Raw genomic sequence first — 12,911 nt, 5'->3', positions numbered from 1 at the left:
AGATTAAATTTCATAAATAGCATAATTCTCATTCATGTAAGATTCATTTACTCTGCTCTAGGTTGGGGTTCCAGAAAAATGATTAGGACATGAAGACAAAATTATTTTATGAACAATACTTAAATCACTAATAAGAGTAGATGGAACACTTTAAGGCTGAAGCACAGTGAGAGCATTTGCCTGTAGATGGCGCTGTGCTGGGGAAGGTGTGACATAGCAGGCAGCCTTGAACTTGCTGTTACTAGTGGACTCCTAGTATTGCCTCTACCTCGTGCAGGGACAACAGGTGTGCATCATTATGCCTGGCTGGATTTCTAGATGGAATAATTTAATTTGAGAGATTATAGAAAGGAGTGACTTTGAAGGTTCCTATTGCTATCAAGGGTAAATAACTGGCCAGAAGTAGACACCACTGTCGTGTCTGTTTATCTGAGAGAATGGAACTCCAGCAGAACCAAGCACGTGTGAAAGGACACTATTTCATAGGAGTTACCTACAAAAAACCTTAAAAATAGAAACCAAACTAAAACAAATTATCTAGTAAAGTAACAGTGCTTAGAGACCTCAACTTTAATTTGTCAATGACACAAACAAAAAGCAAAGGTATGTTTATTCTGCATGTAAAATATGCTTGTAGTGATCAAACCTAATGACAAAGATTTAAAGATCTTTAAGTTAGTTACTATCTGGCCAGCTTTAGACATCTGGACAGTTTCATAAATATAGAACCAGGCAGAACACCTGTATAGTAAACAAACCCTTCAGCTATGTGCTGTCATTTGTGTCTTGTCTCACAAAAGTGCAGCTTGGAACTGCACACACGTTACAAACCGGGAGGCTAAGACTCAACAGCTAAGTTTCCACCGCTGTTGTCACCTCCACAATCCCTGAGATAGACTCCTTCCTGCATCTGGGTCCTCCATGCTGGTCTGGCCTCTGTGCTAGCTGGGGTCCTTTTGTCCTTGGAGCAGAGGGGTCCTTATGGAGTCACCAGGAAATGCTGGTTCATTTCCTTCTGATGAGCCAGGTAAAAGGGCTGGGGTACTGAGCATGGCAAGCTCTTCATCAGCTACTGAATCATATTCCAAAAGAGAAACGCCACTGGCTGTCTGAAATGGTGTCCTCTGAGGGGAACGGGGCTCTTTTTTCTTCTTAGGTGTTGCAAATTTGGTGCCATACCTCCGTGGCGGCTGAAAAGCCTTCTGTGCAGCCGGAGAGACAAAGGTACAGATGGGACTCACCGGGGGAGGTAAGGGCAGCCGACTCAGGAAATCCAAGGCTCTTCTTTTTCTACAGGTCTTTGGGTCATCAATTTCTCTCTCCCCATAACAAGACTTTGACGCCATCTGGGCTGACTGAGCCAGGGGTGTAGACTTCTCTTTTGGTGTGCAATGTGATAAAGGACTTTGATAATTTTGCTCACTGTTAGGTGAAAACCTCTAACAAAACATAAAAAAAGGAGCCTATCATAATATGTACTTGTATATAAACACAATAAAATTTAACCTTTTGTTAAAAAAATACAGAGGACACTTTCTTATCCAACTGTTAAAGGATAGATGATGTCAAAAATTTCATGCTGTTATTCCTATCCTACAGGAAATAATTTTGCACAAGAGAATATAAAAATGACTAGAAAAGGAAAATGAAGAGATTCTAATACAAGATTAAAAAAAATCATATCATTTATGCTTTAACTTTCCAAAAGAGTTACAAAGCTAAAAACGACAGATTTTTCAGAACCACTTTAAGAACACACTCTAACTTCTACTTCTTCCTCCCTCTTTTCTGAATATTTACTTATTAGTGTGCGTACATGTAATGTGCATGTGTGTGTGCACGTGTGAGTACTCACATGTTCCAGCACACCTGTGAAGGTCAGGGGACTGACTACCTGTGGGAGTGGGTTTCCCACTCCACCAGGTGGGTCACACTGATCAACATCAGGCTCAGCCACAGCACCTCTATTTGCTGAGCCACAGTTGACCCTGCCTGTTCTAACAGCCTTCTTTTCTCCTGAGTCACTGGCAACTGTTCAACTTCTTTCTTTGCCGGTCTAACTCTTAACAGTGGCTTTTCTTGTACTGGGTGAGGATTGCTTTACTGAGTCAGGGTGCTGTACAGGGCCACCTGTCCTGTCAACCCTGGCAATCAGACACCTACCATGATTTAATGAGCCAACTGACCTGAGAAACAATTCAACAGCTAGCAGATGGTATGTATGGGCAGCTCTTCTAGCAACAGGAACAGGTGAAAGGATTTTCACTACATGTCCATGGAGTACCAACCATGTAGTTTGCTCCCAAAGCTTTACATTCACACTTCAACAAACAAGTTACAATCTCTACACAGAACAGCTACAGCAAGCAAGCCACAGGTTACGTACAGCTTAGTTACACCTCACACTTGCTAGGGCATGCCAGAACACCTGTTATTTCCCAAAGTGATTTCTCAAACCCATAACTTACCACTAACTGACCGCCTGTAGCAGGGCAGGTGGAAGCCAGCAGAGTGGAGTCTTTGGTTGGGGTGGACCACTTGGGGCTGTCTCCATTAAGCAGATGTAAAAGCTTCTTTTCTGCCTCCTTGTAAAATGTATCGATATTCTAAGAGAATAAAGTGGAAAAGCTGTGTCCTGAGTTGCTAATTCACACACCGATGTTCTTGGAAAGTATTTTCTTTTAGAAATAAAACATTCAGAACAAAAGAATGAGCCACATTTTTGTTTGTTTGTTGTTTAGCTGGGGTCTTGTTATATAGCCCAGCTGACCTGGTTCTCTCTGTAGAGGATGGCACTCAAATTCTGGAATCTCAGGCATATGCCGCCATGCCTAATGAGACACTTAAAATTTGATAGCACCTGTCAAGCATGCACATCAATGCAAAACCAACTCTCCCTAAGAGGGTGAGGGAAGGAGGGTGTGAATGAGCTCATGTGCTCATGTGTGGAAACACTGGGCTAAAACTGTATTCTGTTTCCTACTTCCTGATCTTACCTCAATAGCTTGCTTCATTCTGTTGGCTCTCTCCTGAAAGTAGACCTCCTTCGGACTTGTGGAAAATACGGAAAAATTCCCAGCAAATAAAGTCGGCACTACTGATCCGGATTCTGGGTGCCACTGGAGGTTGCTCGCAGCAACTAGCACACGTGACTTTATGTCTTCATTAACGTCTATCCCAAACTTTATCACTAATAAATTAAGGCACTCGTCTGACAGGTAGACCAAAGGAGCACGACCTAGAATGAAATGTAAGTCACTGTTATCTTTACAGTTGCTAGGGCAATGATACACTTGTTTGTTCTACTTGACAAAACCCCTGTGTTTAGAGAAAGTATGGGATTTCCAGAATGAAAATCCTTTGCTTAAGGTGTTACAATCTCACTGGCAAATTTCTGAGGCCATGGGGCAGCAGATACACGATACACTGCTGATGGGAGTGTAGATCTGATCTGGCCTTCTGGAGAAGAACTTGGCATTGCCTAGCAAAGCAATGCACATCTTACCTTTCTACCCATGCTGAAGACAGATACCCAATAATATTAAAATACACGTGAGCAAGAGTCCTGATAACAGCTACACCAAGGTCATGATAACAGCTGCACTGTAGTACTGGTCTGCAGTTATACAATGTTTGAAGCAACTCTTCTCAGCTCACACACAGGGGTAGCTGAGTTGCGCCCATACCCACTGTCGTGTGATGGTTTCCTAGGCAGCTGTGAAAAGAATGAAGAAAATCCCAAGACAGTGCTAACTTGGAAAAGCACACCAGAAAGGCTCCAGTGTCACCCTGCCTAGCAGGAAGGGGACAGAAAATACATACATGTTTCTAGGACTCTGAGAAAAGAGGAAGGCTGAACAAGAAACTAAACAGGTTGAGGCCTGGAGGGGCAAAGGAGGACCAGACACAGGAGTTGCTCAGGAGGGAAAGACACTTCTCCAAGTGCAGCTTTCTCTGTGGCTCCAACTCTTACAGTCAATAACAGACCTTAGTTTTACAATGTGCTTCCCACTCAAAAGGGGTTGGTTGATTCAGGACTGCAGCAGGGAACACAGATGAACTGGCAGCAACTTGTGTTTCCAAGAAGGAAAGAAGTGTTCAGCAAGTAGAGGAGGCTTGTTGAGAGCTACGGCTGGCATTGGCCTGGGCAGGCACTGGGATGTACCTAGGTCAGTGTCCCCTCTACCTCCTTGGGCACTTATGTCCTGCCTGTGTGAAGCTATGCAGATGTCTACCTCTCCATCGCCTCCTGCATCTGTGTCTCATCACGGCATGTCTAGACACAGGTGTCATGTGCTGACTGCCGAGCGTCAGGCTTTACTCTCTTACTAGCTTCTTCATTTAGCACAGGGTGCCCTCAGTGCACCTGCCACACTTTCATTTGAAAACTATTCTCCTCATCATGATTCTAACAATCACTTTTCTTTTCCTTCTCTTTGAACAAGAGAAGGAACCACACCCACCATCTCTATTCCTCTGTTCCCTTGTTCTACTCAGACAGCCAGTCCCTCTCTTCATGGAAAGGGTTCTTCCATGATGCCAATGCCAACTATCAAGTCTTGGTTCTCACCTCACACCAGGGCTTCAGACACACTGGCTCCTTTCTAACCGTCCATCCCTGAACATCCAAGTGTGCAAACTGGGTCCTCTGCCTCTTCCGAGTACCCTCGCCCTCAGAGTGCTCTCATTCAGTCTCATGGCTTTGCTCCTCACTGGCATACCGACGGCACTAAATCTGAATCCTCAGCTCTGACCAATGCCCTGAGCAGATGTCTGTGAACACAGCGGTTGCTCTACCACATCTCCGAAGTTTCTCGTGTGGCTGAGACTACTTGGAAGCCATGCTTCCCATGGGTTGTTTTCAAGTTTTCCCTTTTCAGCAAGGAGTAATTCCAGTCTTCCATAGCTTCGGACACCTCACACTGTCCCTCCACCTTCAGAGTGTGACCAGAGCCTGCTGTTCCCCATGCCTATGGCTTGTGTCTGCTTCATCGTCCTCCCCTGCCTAGATTCTTACCAAGGCCTCCTCCTGAAGTCCCTGTTTGTACTCAAACCCTCTATACCCTATTTCCAATGTGACAGTTTGGGTGATATGTGAAAAGGTCAAAGCCTGTCTTATCCCTCCTCTACTTGAGACCTTCCCATGACTTCCTATCACCCTTTAAGAAAAAGTTAAATATATACCAGGGCTCCAGCAAGATGACTCAGTGAGTAAAGGCGACTGCTATGCAGACTGACAGTCTGAGTTCAATCCCCAGCCCCTACATCAAAGGGTATGGGAAGAACCATCTCCTCTGACTTCCACACGTGCTACACACACCACCTGGCACTTCCCAGCCTCTCTCCCTCCTCTGGCAAAGCTAATAGGTCCCGCCCGGCACAGCCTTCCTGGAGCTCTCCCAGAGTCCACACGCTGCTGTTTCTCCCAGTCCAACACGAATGTCAATGACGTCTTTTCTGCACTCTGTCCACCCAACCTTTCTTCCCTTTGGCACTCATGCTATTTTGTTGTTTGTAATCTCCTCCTCCCACCAGAGTGCTCCCGGGAAGGGATCCCTATCTGCTGTGTACCTGGCATGTAACAATTTCTCAATAAATATTGATGGAATGCACCAATAAGTTACCCACCTTCTATAACAATCAAACATATGCGGGCACAGTGTGACTCGATGACAAGGAACGAAATGGCAATGTGGCTTAGTAACACAACAATCAGAGAAAAACCCTACATCAGACAAACACAGGAAAGCAGGGTGGGAGGGAAGGAAAGAGGAAACGGAAGGTTAGCAAGTACAGAGAAATACAGAACATAAAGAACCCCCTATTTTTCCCCCACCCCCAATAAGAAAATGCCTTAAGTTTTCACAAGAGGCTCTGCTATAGAACTTTAGACCATACAGTCAATACAAAACCCCTGGATTGGAGATAACAAGCAGATCACTCTGTAAGATGGAAAGGAGACAGCAGGACCACAGGAAGAAACTGACAGCACACACCACAAGAGGACAGATTCAGGCTTGAGAAATGACAACGGTGTACACAGTGTCTACAGAAAGCAAAATTAAGGACATAAGGGCTACCTGTGATCATAATGGATAAAGACAGAAAATACAATGAAAAAGAACCAAATAAAACCAGAAATAAACTTGCTGTCACACAAGACAACTGGCATCCTGAGGCAGGGCTGCTAAGAAAGGGATGTGCAGATGCAGATATGCAAAAGGCCCTGAGTGTGCGGAATAAAGGAGAACTGCTCAGGAGCCGTGTCAGGGCTGGGAAGTGCTGAGCTGAGGGCACTGCTCTTCCAGAGGACTCAGCAAAACACAACGGAAAGGACAGTGAGCTGCTGGAGAAGGGGGACTGGGGACAGTGACAGCAAACACTGAAGAGCCTGTGCTAGATCACGTCTGCTCTAGGAGGGGGAGACAATGCCTGCCCTTACAGCATTGCATCCCAGAGGGGCACGGGGGTGTGGTACACTCTTAGGAGCTGAGGAGTGCCAAGGACAAAACGAAGCCGAAGGGCGAGTGCTGCTGTGGCAGAGGGGTGGACACTGCTCCTGTGAGAAAGGGTCTCTCACAAGGACATGGCACATGGCTGGAGTGCAATGCGAGAGACAGGAGCTAAGGCCAAAGAGTCTGGAAGGCTTGTGCCTACACAGAGACCTCAGCTGGGTTTGACATCTCTGCAGAACTTCAGTAGGAAATGAAACAGGGTGGAACAGAGTCAGTGGTAGAACACCTGCCCAGCACTGGGAGCCCCTAAGAAACAAACAAATAAGAGAAGAATCCAGCCAAGATGTTAGAGAATACTAAAAGATGAAGAGATCAGAGGTTTAAATGTTTCACTAAATATAATTATTTGATCATAATTACTAAAAAATAAAGAAAGAAAAAGAAAAAGAAAGGAAGGCTAAGGGTCAAGAGGATGGCTCTGTGTAAAGGTTCTTTACCATCAAGCCTGACGACCTGAGTCTGACCTTTGGGCTCCATGGGAGAAGAGAGCAGACTCGTACAAGTTGTCCTCTGACCCCCACATACATGCTGGCATACCCACACACATACAGAAAAACACACATACATAAATATGAAGATTATTTTCACATCACTGCTTAGCAAGCTTATCAGTGTAGCTCCACTACGTTAAGTTTAAAAGCTTGAAAGGCAATGCTGTTCCAGAGAATCAACAAAAAGCGACATTAAACATACTGTACATTACCGACTGCTTTTACAACAGAAACAACAACTCCTACGAGGTCCACTTCAGAGCAAGGAGGCTGAAAGCCTGGCTCCAACAGTCTGCTGAAGTGAAGAGGCTCCCGGGGCTGGTAAACCTGGAGTAAGGTCTCCTGGGAAGCCTAGGGGAAACAGAACAAATCGTCAGCGTGCGGAGACTCTGGGAAGCACTTGTATTTATCAAAAGGAAAATGATAAGGAGAGATGCAGACCGGTAGCTGCTGATACTGAGTTCTTTTCGTAGCTGTTAACTGGATGCTAGCTCGTTCAAATTTACTCCTGGATCTCGATACTGCAAGATGATAGATTCTGTATCTCTTTCCCTCCGTTAACAGGGAGTGTAAGTCTGCTGATGGACGCCAGATACTCAACAGAGCTGTTCAGAGAAACAGGAGGACACAAAGGCACACTGGTGATCATTTACAGAAACATGTGAACAACAAAGACCCAAGAGTGCCCCTGTGCTGTGGGTGCTCACAGTCCATTTTATTCACTTGGTCTACATGAATTTTACATTTCATTTATCATGTGTAAGTTCACTCTCCCAACCCCCAGACAAGGTTTCTCTGTGTGGCCTTGAATGTTCTAGAACTCACTCTGTAGACCACGCTGGTCTTGAACTCAGAGAATCTCTTGATTCTGCTTCCTGAGTGCTGGGATTAAAGGTGTGCACCAGCACCGCCCAGCATAAACTCACTTTTAAACTTAACAAAATTGGTAAAACAAAAACCTTGCATACTTACATGATTTTTCTTCTTTCTTGTAGCTTGTAACACGCAGCTTCCATACCGTCGTAACATCCCTTGATAAGCCCTCCTCTTGCTCTGCGGACTCCAGGGCCTTCCGGAATTCTGACTGGATCTGTGCTTGTTTCTTATCGTTCAACATTTGTCTGTGGTTGTTCAAGGCTCTCAGCTGCTCTTCACTGAAACAACCCTGTGACCAGTTAAAACATCAGAGAGCAGCCACAACGGCAATCCTGCCCACCTTAACTGGGCTGTCTTATATGAGAACAAAATACAACAGATCCGATCCACCTGGGTGTGTACTAATCATTTTATCACACGATGCTGTCAGGGACCTGAAACTGCCTATGTGTCCTTGTGACAGACCTCCCTAGAGCCAAATCTCTAATACTTAGTGTTCTCTAACCACAACCAGCACACCTACATTTCAAATGTCTGACATGAATGGACACTAACAGAACAAAGGATTTATGACTGGTAAACGTGCTAATTCACTTGATCTTCACAAGCATGCCATGACTTGTTGCTATTATTTCCACACTGGAGCCGACAAAAGCGAAGCACAGAGACAATCAGTGACTACACAGGTGACATAGGAGGGGCCGGCTCAATGGCTTTTTATCCTTATCTCCTGTGCAATCAATTAGTTTAATAATTTAATAGTTCATCTTTGGAACAGGAGATATAGTTTTTTAAAGTGTTCTGTATGTTCGTCTATTTATTTTAAGTGTGCATGTGGAGCTATAGTTATAGGCAATTGTGAGTTGCCAAACACGGGTGCTGGAAACCCAATTTGGGTCCTCTACAAGAGCTCTGAGCATTCTTTTTTGTTTTTTGAGATAGGGTTTCTCTTTGTAGCTTTGGGGCCTGTCCTGTAGTCCCAAAACTTGCTCTGTAGACTAGGTTGGCTTCGAATCAATCTCACAGAGATCCACCTGCATCTGCCTCCCAAGTGCTGGGATTAAAGGTTTGTGCCACCACCACTCAGAGCTCTGAGCATTCTTAACCACTAAGCCATCTCTCCAAGACAGAATTTGGCTGTGCCTCCCAGGCACACATCTTGCCATCCTGCCTCTTGGTCCCCAGAGTGCTTGGAACACAGACATGTGCCACACATCTGGTTAAAAAGAAATCTTTGCCTGCATTAAAAAAATACAGTATCTATCTATATAGATAGATACAGTATTTATTTTAGGTGTGTGAAGATCTGAGGAAAACTGGAAGGAGTTGGTTCTCTCCTTCTACCATGTGGGTCCCAGGGATCAAACTCAGGCTGTCAGGGTTGATGGCAGGAGCGTTTGCCCATTGAGTCAATATCTCTGGTCTTTTGCCTGGCATTTTAAATCATGTTATTTTAATATATGAATCTCATAAAACCTTTCATTCTCTACCTGATACAGAATCAAAAATTTGCCCCAGAAGTCACCCTTCTGAAAGATGCAGCATTTCAGCATGGACTTGCTATAATGGCCAGCACGAGTACAGCTTCCCACAGGCCTGGGGACTGAAGCTTGTCGCCTGGCTCTTCCTTACCTCAAGGTGATCGGGGTCAGATGCACTCTGAACTGCTGCATAGAGCTCTGCACCGTCCTGCAGAGCATGGACCTGCTGCCTTGTGAGTGCACGGGACAGCACACACCGCTGTGCTGTGTCTTCTGGGGGAGGGAGGAAGCAGCATTGATTAGCTAAACCCACAACTTCGGAGTGAAAACTACAAAGTCAAGCAAAAACATCCAGAGGAGGGAGAACAGACAATCGAGAGCCACCAAGAGCAGTATGATCGCTCAGCTGGAAATGGTACCAGTTACCAAGTCTACCGACCTGGCCCAATCCTCAGAGCCCACTAGGCAGGAGAGAACTGACCATAAGTTGTCTCTTATTTCTGTACATGTGCTGTGACATGGATATACAATCAATGAATAAATGAAATTTAAAAATTATTTTAAAAACAACCTATCTGACTAAAAGCTTCCTTGTTTAAAAAAAAAAGAAGAAACTGAGGCAGTCTCAGGTAAAATGTCACACACAGGGGTTTATGTAATGAGATTAATTTGTAATTTAAAAAAATTGTTTCTTGGGGCTGGAGAGATGGCTCAGAGGTTGAGCACTGGCTGCTCTTCCAGAGGTCCTGAGTTCAATTCCAAGCAACCACATGGTAGCTCACAACCATCTATGATGAAATCTGGTGCCCTCTTCTGGTGTGCAGGCATACATGCAGGCAGAATTCTGTATACATAATAAATAAATCTTTAAAAAAAAAAGAAATTGTTTTTAATGCTGATTTACTTATTCATGAAAACAGTATAACCTGGTGATAATTTTAAAGAAATAAGATAGTGGAAGTCCAATCTTTGTTTTAAAAATTTGTTTTTTAGTATGTGATGTATGTGCTTGTACGAAAGCATGACACTTGGGGTGGGGTGCCATAAAGGCCAGAAGAGGCATGGGATCCCCTAGAGCTGGAGCTATAAGTGGTGTGGGTGGTGGAAACTGAACTCAGGTCCTCTGCAAGAGCAGGAAGGATTCTTAGCTACTGAGTCATCTCTCCAGTCCCCTGATCTTTCTATGGATACACAGATTTTATACCTGCAGAAAATTCTGAGGAAATACATGAAAACAAAATTTTTAAAATTTTTAAAATTTAAGATTTTTATCTATCTACCTATTTTATTTGTGTAGACGAGAAGTATATGAATAGAGTAATACTCTCTATTCAGTCATTCCCCTCAGTCAATTTCAATGTCCCAAAGTTTAATTAACAGAACAGGGAAGCTGCCCTGAACTGAACTCAACACTTTGGAAGAAAACAAAATCTTTAGTAACACAAAAGTAGATTAGAAAAAGGAACTTTAAGCCCAAGTGGTGGTGGCAGTGCACACCTTTAATCCCAGCACTCGAGAGGCAGAGACAGGCAGATCTCTGTGAGTTCGAGGCCAGCCTGGTCTACAGAGCGAGTTTCATGACAGCCAGAGCTGTTACACCGAGAAAGAGAAACCCTGTCTTGAAAAACTAAAACCAAAAGAAAAAAAAAAAAGAAAAAGAAAATAAAAGGGAAGTTTAAGTCATTTACACACAAAGATGATGAGTTGGTCACTGAGGTCCATGTGTGGAAAAGGTCCTACCTAGTAGTTTCAGGAGGTTTGTTCCTCGGAAACTCAGAACCTCAATGACACAGGCTGGTGCACAGCTGGACAGAACACTGGGAAGAAGTCTGACAGGGACCTGGAAGACACTAGTCTGGCTGACTCCTCCTGGCCACTCTTCTCCTAACACCAACAATTCCTAGATACTCAACCTCAGTGTATGAATTCATGCCTGGGGTTCAGGCCTGCACCCCAGCTACTCTGGAGGCCGAGGCAGGAGGAATCAACTTTGTAAGATACTGCCTCTAAATGAAAGGGAAGGGGGGGGAGAATAAAGGAGAAAAGAAGGCACTTATTTAAGGCTCCTGAAAAATACTGACACAATAGCTGTCATCTTTCGCCGTCTCAGACAATTACCTAAAACTTCAGTTCTCAAAGAAGCAATGACAACCGGAATCAGTTCAATTTTCATTTCTGTATATGTGTGGTATTTTGTAAGTAAAAAAGAAAAAGACACAGATTTTAAAAAAAATCAATTACTCAATAAGAATTCACATAATTATAAAGCACTGTAGGAAATAACTATTTGTAATAAGAAGCCCATTTTACCTTCATGGTCTTTAAACTCTGCCTGGATTTTGGTGAATAAGGCCTCCAGTTTCTTCTGCTGGGCCTCTGCAAATCTCACTGCTTCCTTTGCCTCTTCTTTCTCATTACGAAATATGTACAATCCAGATGCTGTCTTCTCCACCCACTGACAATGTATTGAAAACAGGAAGGAACATTCAGATTCTCTCCAGAGAAAGAAATTACATGGTAAGTTTCAAAACATATCATACCTGTAAAGGGTACACTCTCTGAACAATGATGTCCACACAGCCAACACTTCCTCCATCACTGAACAGTGAGGACAAGAACAGGGGGAAAGGCCTGGGATCATGAAAGAACCCCAGCTTGCTGTGCCAGCGAGCAGGCCGTGTGCTGTTGGCAGAAATCTGCAAACATTAAAGAGGAAAAGTTAAAGACATACTGAATTCTACTCAATAACTTTCAATCTTTTGGAATGTTTTAAGAGTATTTACGTGTGTGTGTGTGTACTAAAAAGATGGTTCAACAGTTAAGAACATTTGCTGCTTTTGCAGAGGGCCTGGGTTCAGTTCCCAGCACCCATATAATGGCTCACAACTCCAGTTCCAGGGGATCCAATCCCTTCTGGCCTCTGAGGGAACTGCATGCACATGGTACACAGGCAGACAAAACACTCATACTCAGAAAACAGATAAACTTTTTAAAAAAAATTAACTTTTAAATATCTCATGAAGATGACTGATAAAAATTTTAAAAAGTGAGTAAGTAGAAAAACCATATAAAAGGGAAAATACTTCAATATATACTTCTCAAGAATGTTTCTACTGTAGGGTCTGGGTGTTATCTACTACAGAGCACCTGCCTAACACGTGCAGGATCTGACTCCCTAGCAACACATACATGTAACAGATGCATGCACTCATGCACTCAAGTTCACTTACTTTTGCTACATAGCATCAATGCTTGTTAGAGGGTGGGAGATGGCTCAACTGGAGAAGTGCTTGCCCTGTATGCATGAGGATCTGAGTTTTATCCCCAGAGCCACTGTGAAAAGGCCATGAGTGACGGCAGGCACTTGCAATGACAGTGCTGGAAGGAGACAGAAGTACTGGTGCCTAAACTCAACTCTAGTACAGACCGACTCTCATTCAATAACTGCAGCTGCATTTAGCTCAAGAAATAGCTCTGCCTCCCCTAGCCAGCAAACCCCTTAGAGCAATCTGCTTCTTCCATTACTAGTACATTGACAAGATATGCCG

General features: G+C 44.0%; 1 protein-coding gene and 1 non-coding gene across 2 annotated transcripts in view; both read right to left on the bottom strand.

Moving 5' to 3' along the window:
- Positions 1-541: 541 nt before the first annotated feature.
- Positions 542-12,911, bottom strand: part of Brca2 (BRCA2 DNA repair associated) — a 42,914-nt gene continuing 30,544 nt past the window's right edge. Inside the window, 11 exon segments of the mRNA XM_085685242.2 lie at positions 542-892; positions 895-981; positions 984-1,439; positions 2,469-2,606; positions 2,997-3,238; positions 7,219-7,357; positions 7,448-7,611; positions 7,979-8,171; positions 9,515-9,636; positions 11,674-11,818; positions 11,904-12,059. Of these exon segments, the coding sequence (XP_085541368.2) occupies positions 839-892; positions 895-981; positions 984-1,439; positions 2,469-2,606; positions 2,997-3,238; positions 7,219-7,357; positions 7,448-7,611; positions 7,979-8,171; positions 9,515-9,636; positions 11,674-11,818; positions 11,904-12,059 (1,896 nt within the window). The 3' untranslated portion in view covers positions 542-838.
- LOC125390586 (small nucleolar RNA SNORA36 family) lies at positions 10,653-10,783 on the bottom strand. The gene has a single exon (XR_007228811.1). It is a non-coding gene; the product is annotated as a small nucleolar RNA SNORA36 family (small nucleolar RNA).

This window comes from Myodes glareolus, chromosome 2 (assembly GCF_982192425.1).
Source record: "Myodes glareolus chromosome 2, mMyoGla1.1, whole genome shotgun sequence".
Classification (NCBI taxonomy): domain Eukaryota; kingdom Metazoa; phylum Chordata; class Mammalia; order Rodentia; family Cricetidae; genus Myodes; species Myodes glareolus.
This window is presented reverse-complemented; position numbering and strand designations above follow the sequence as displayed.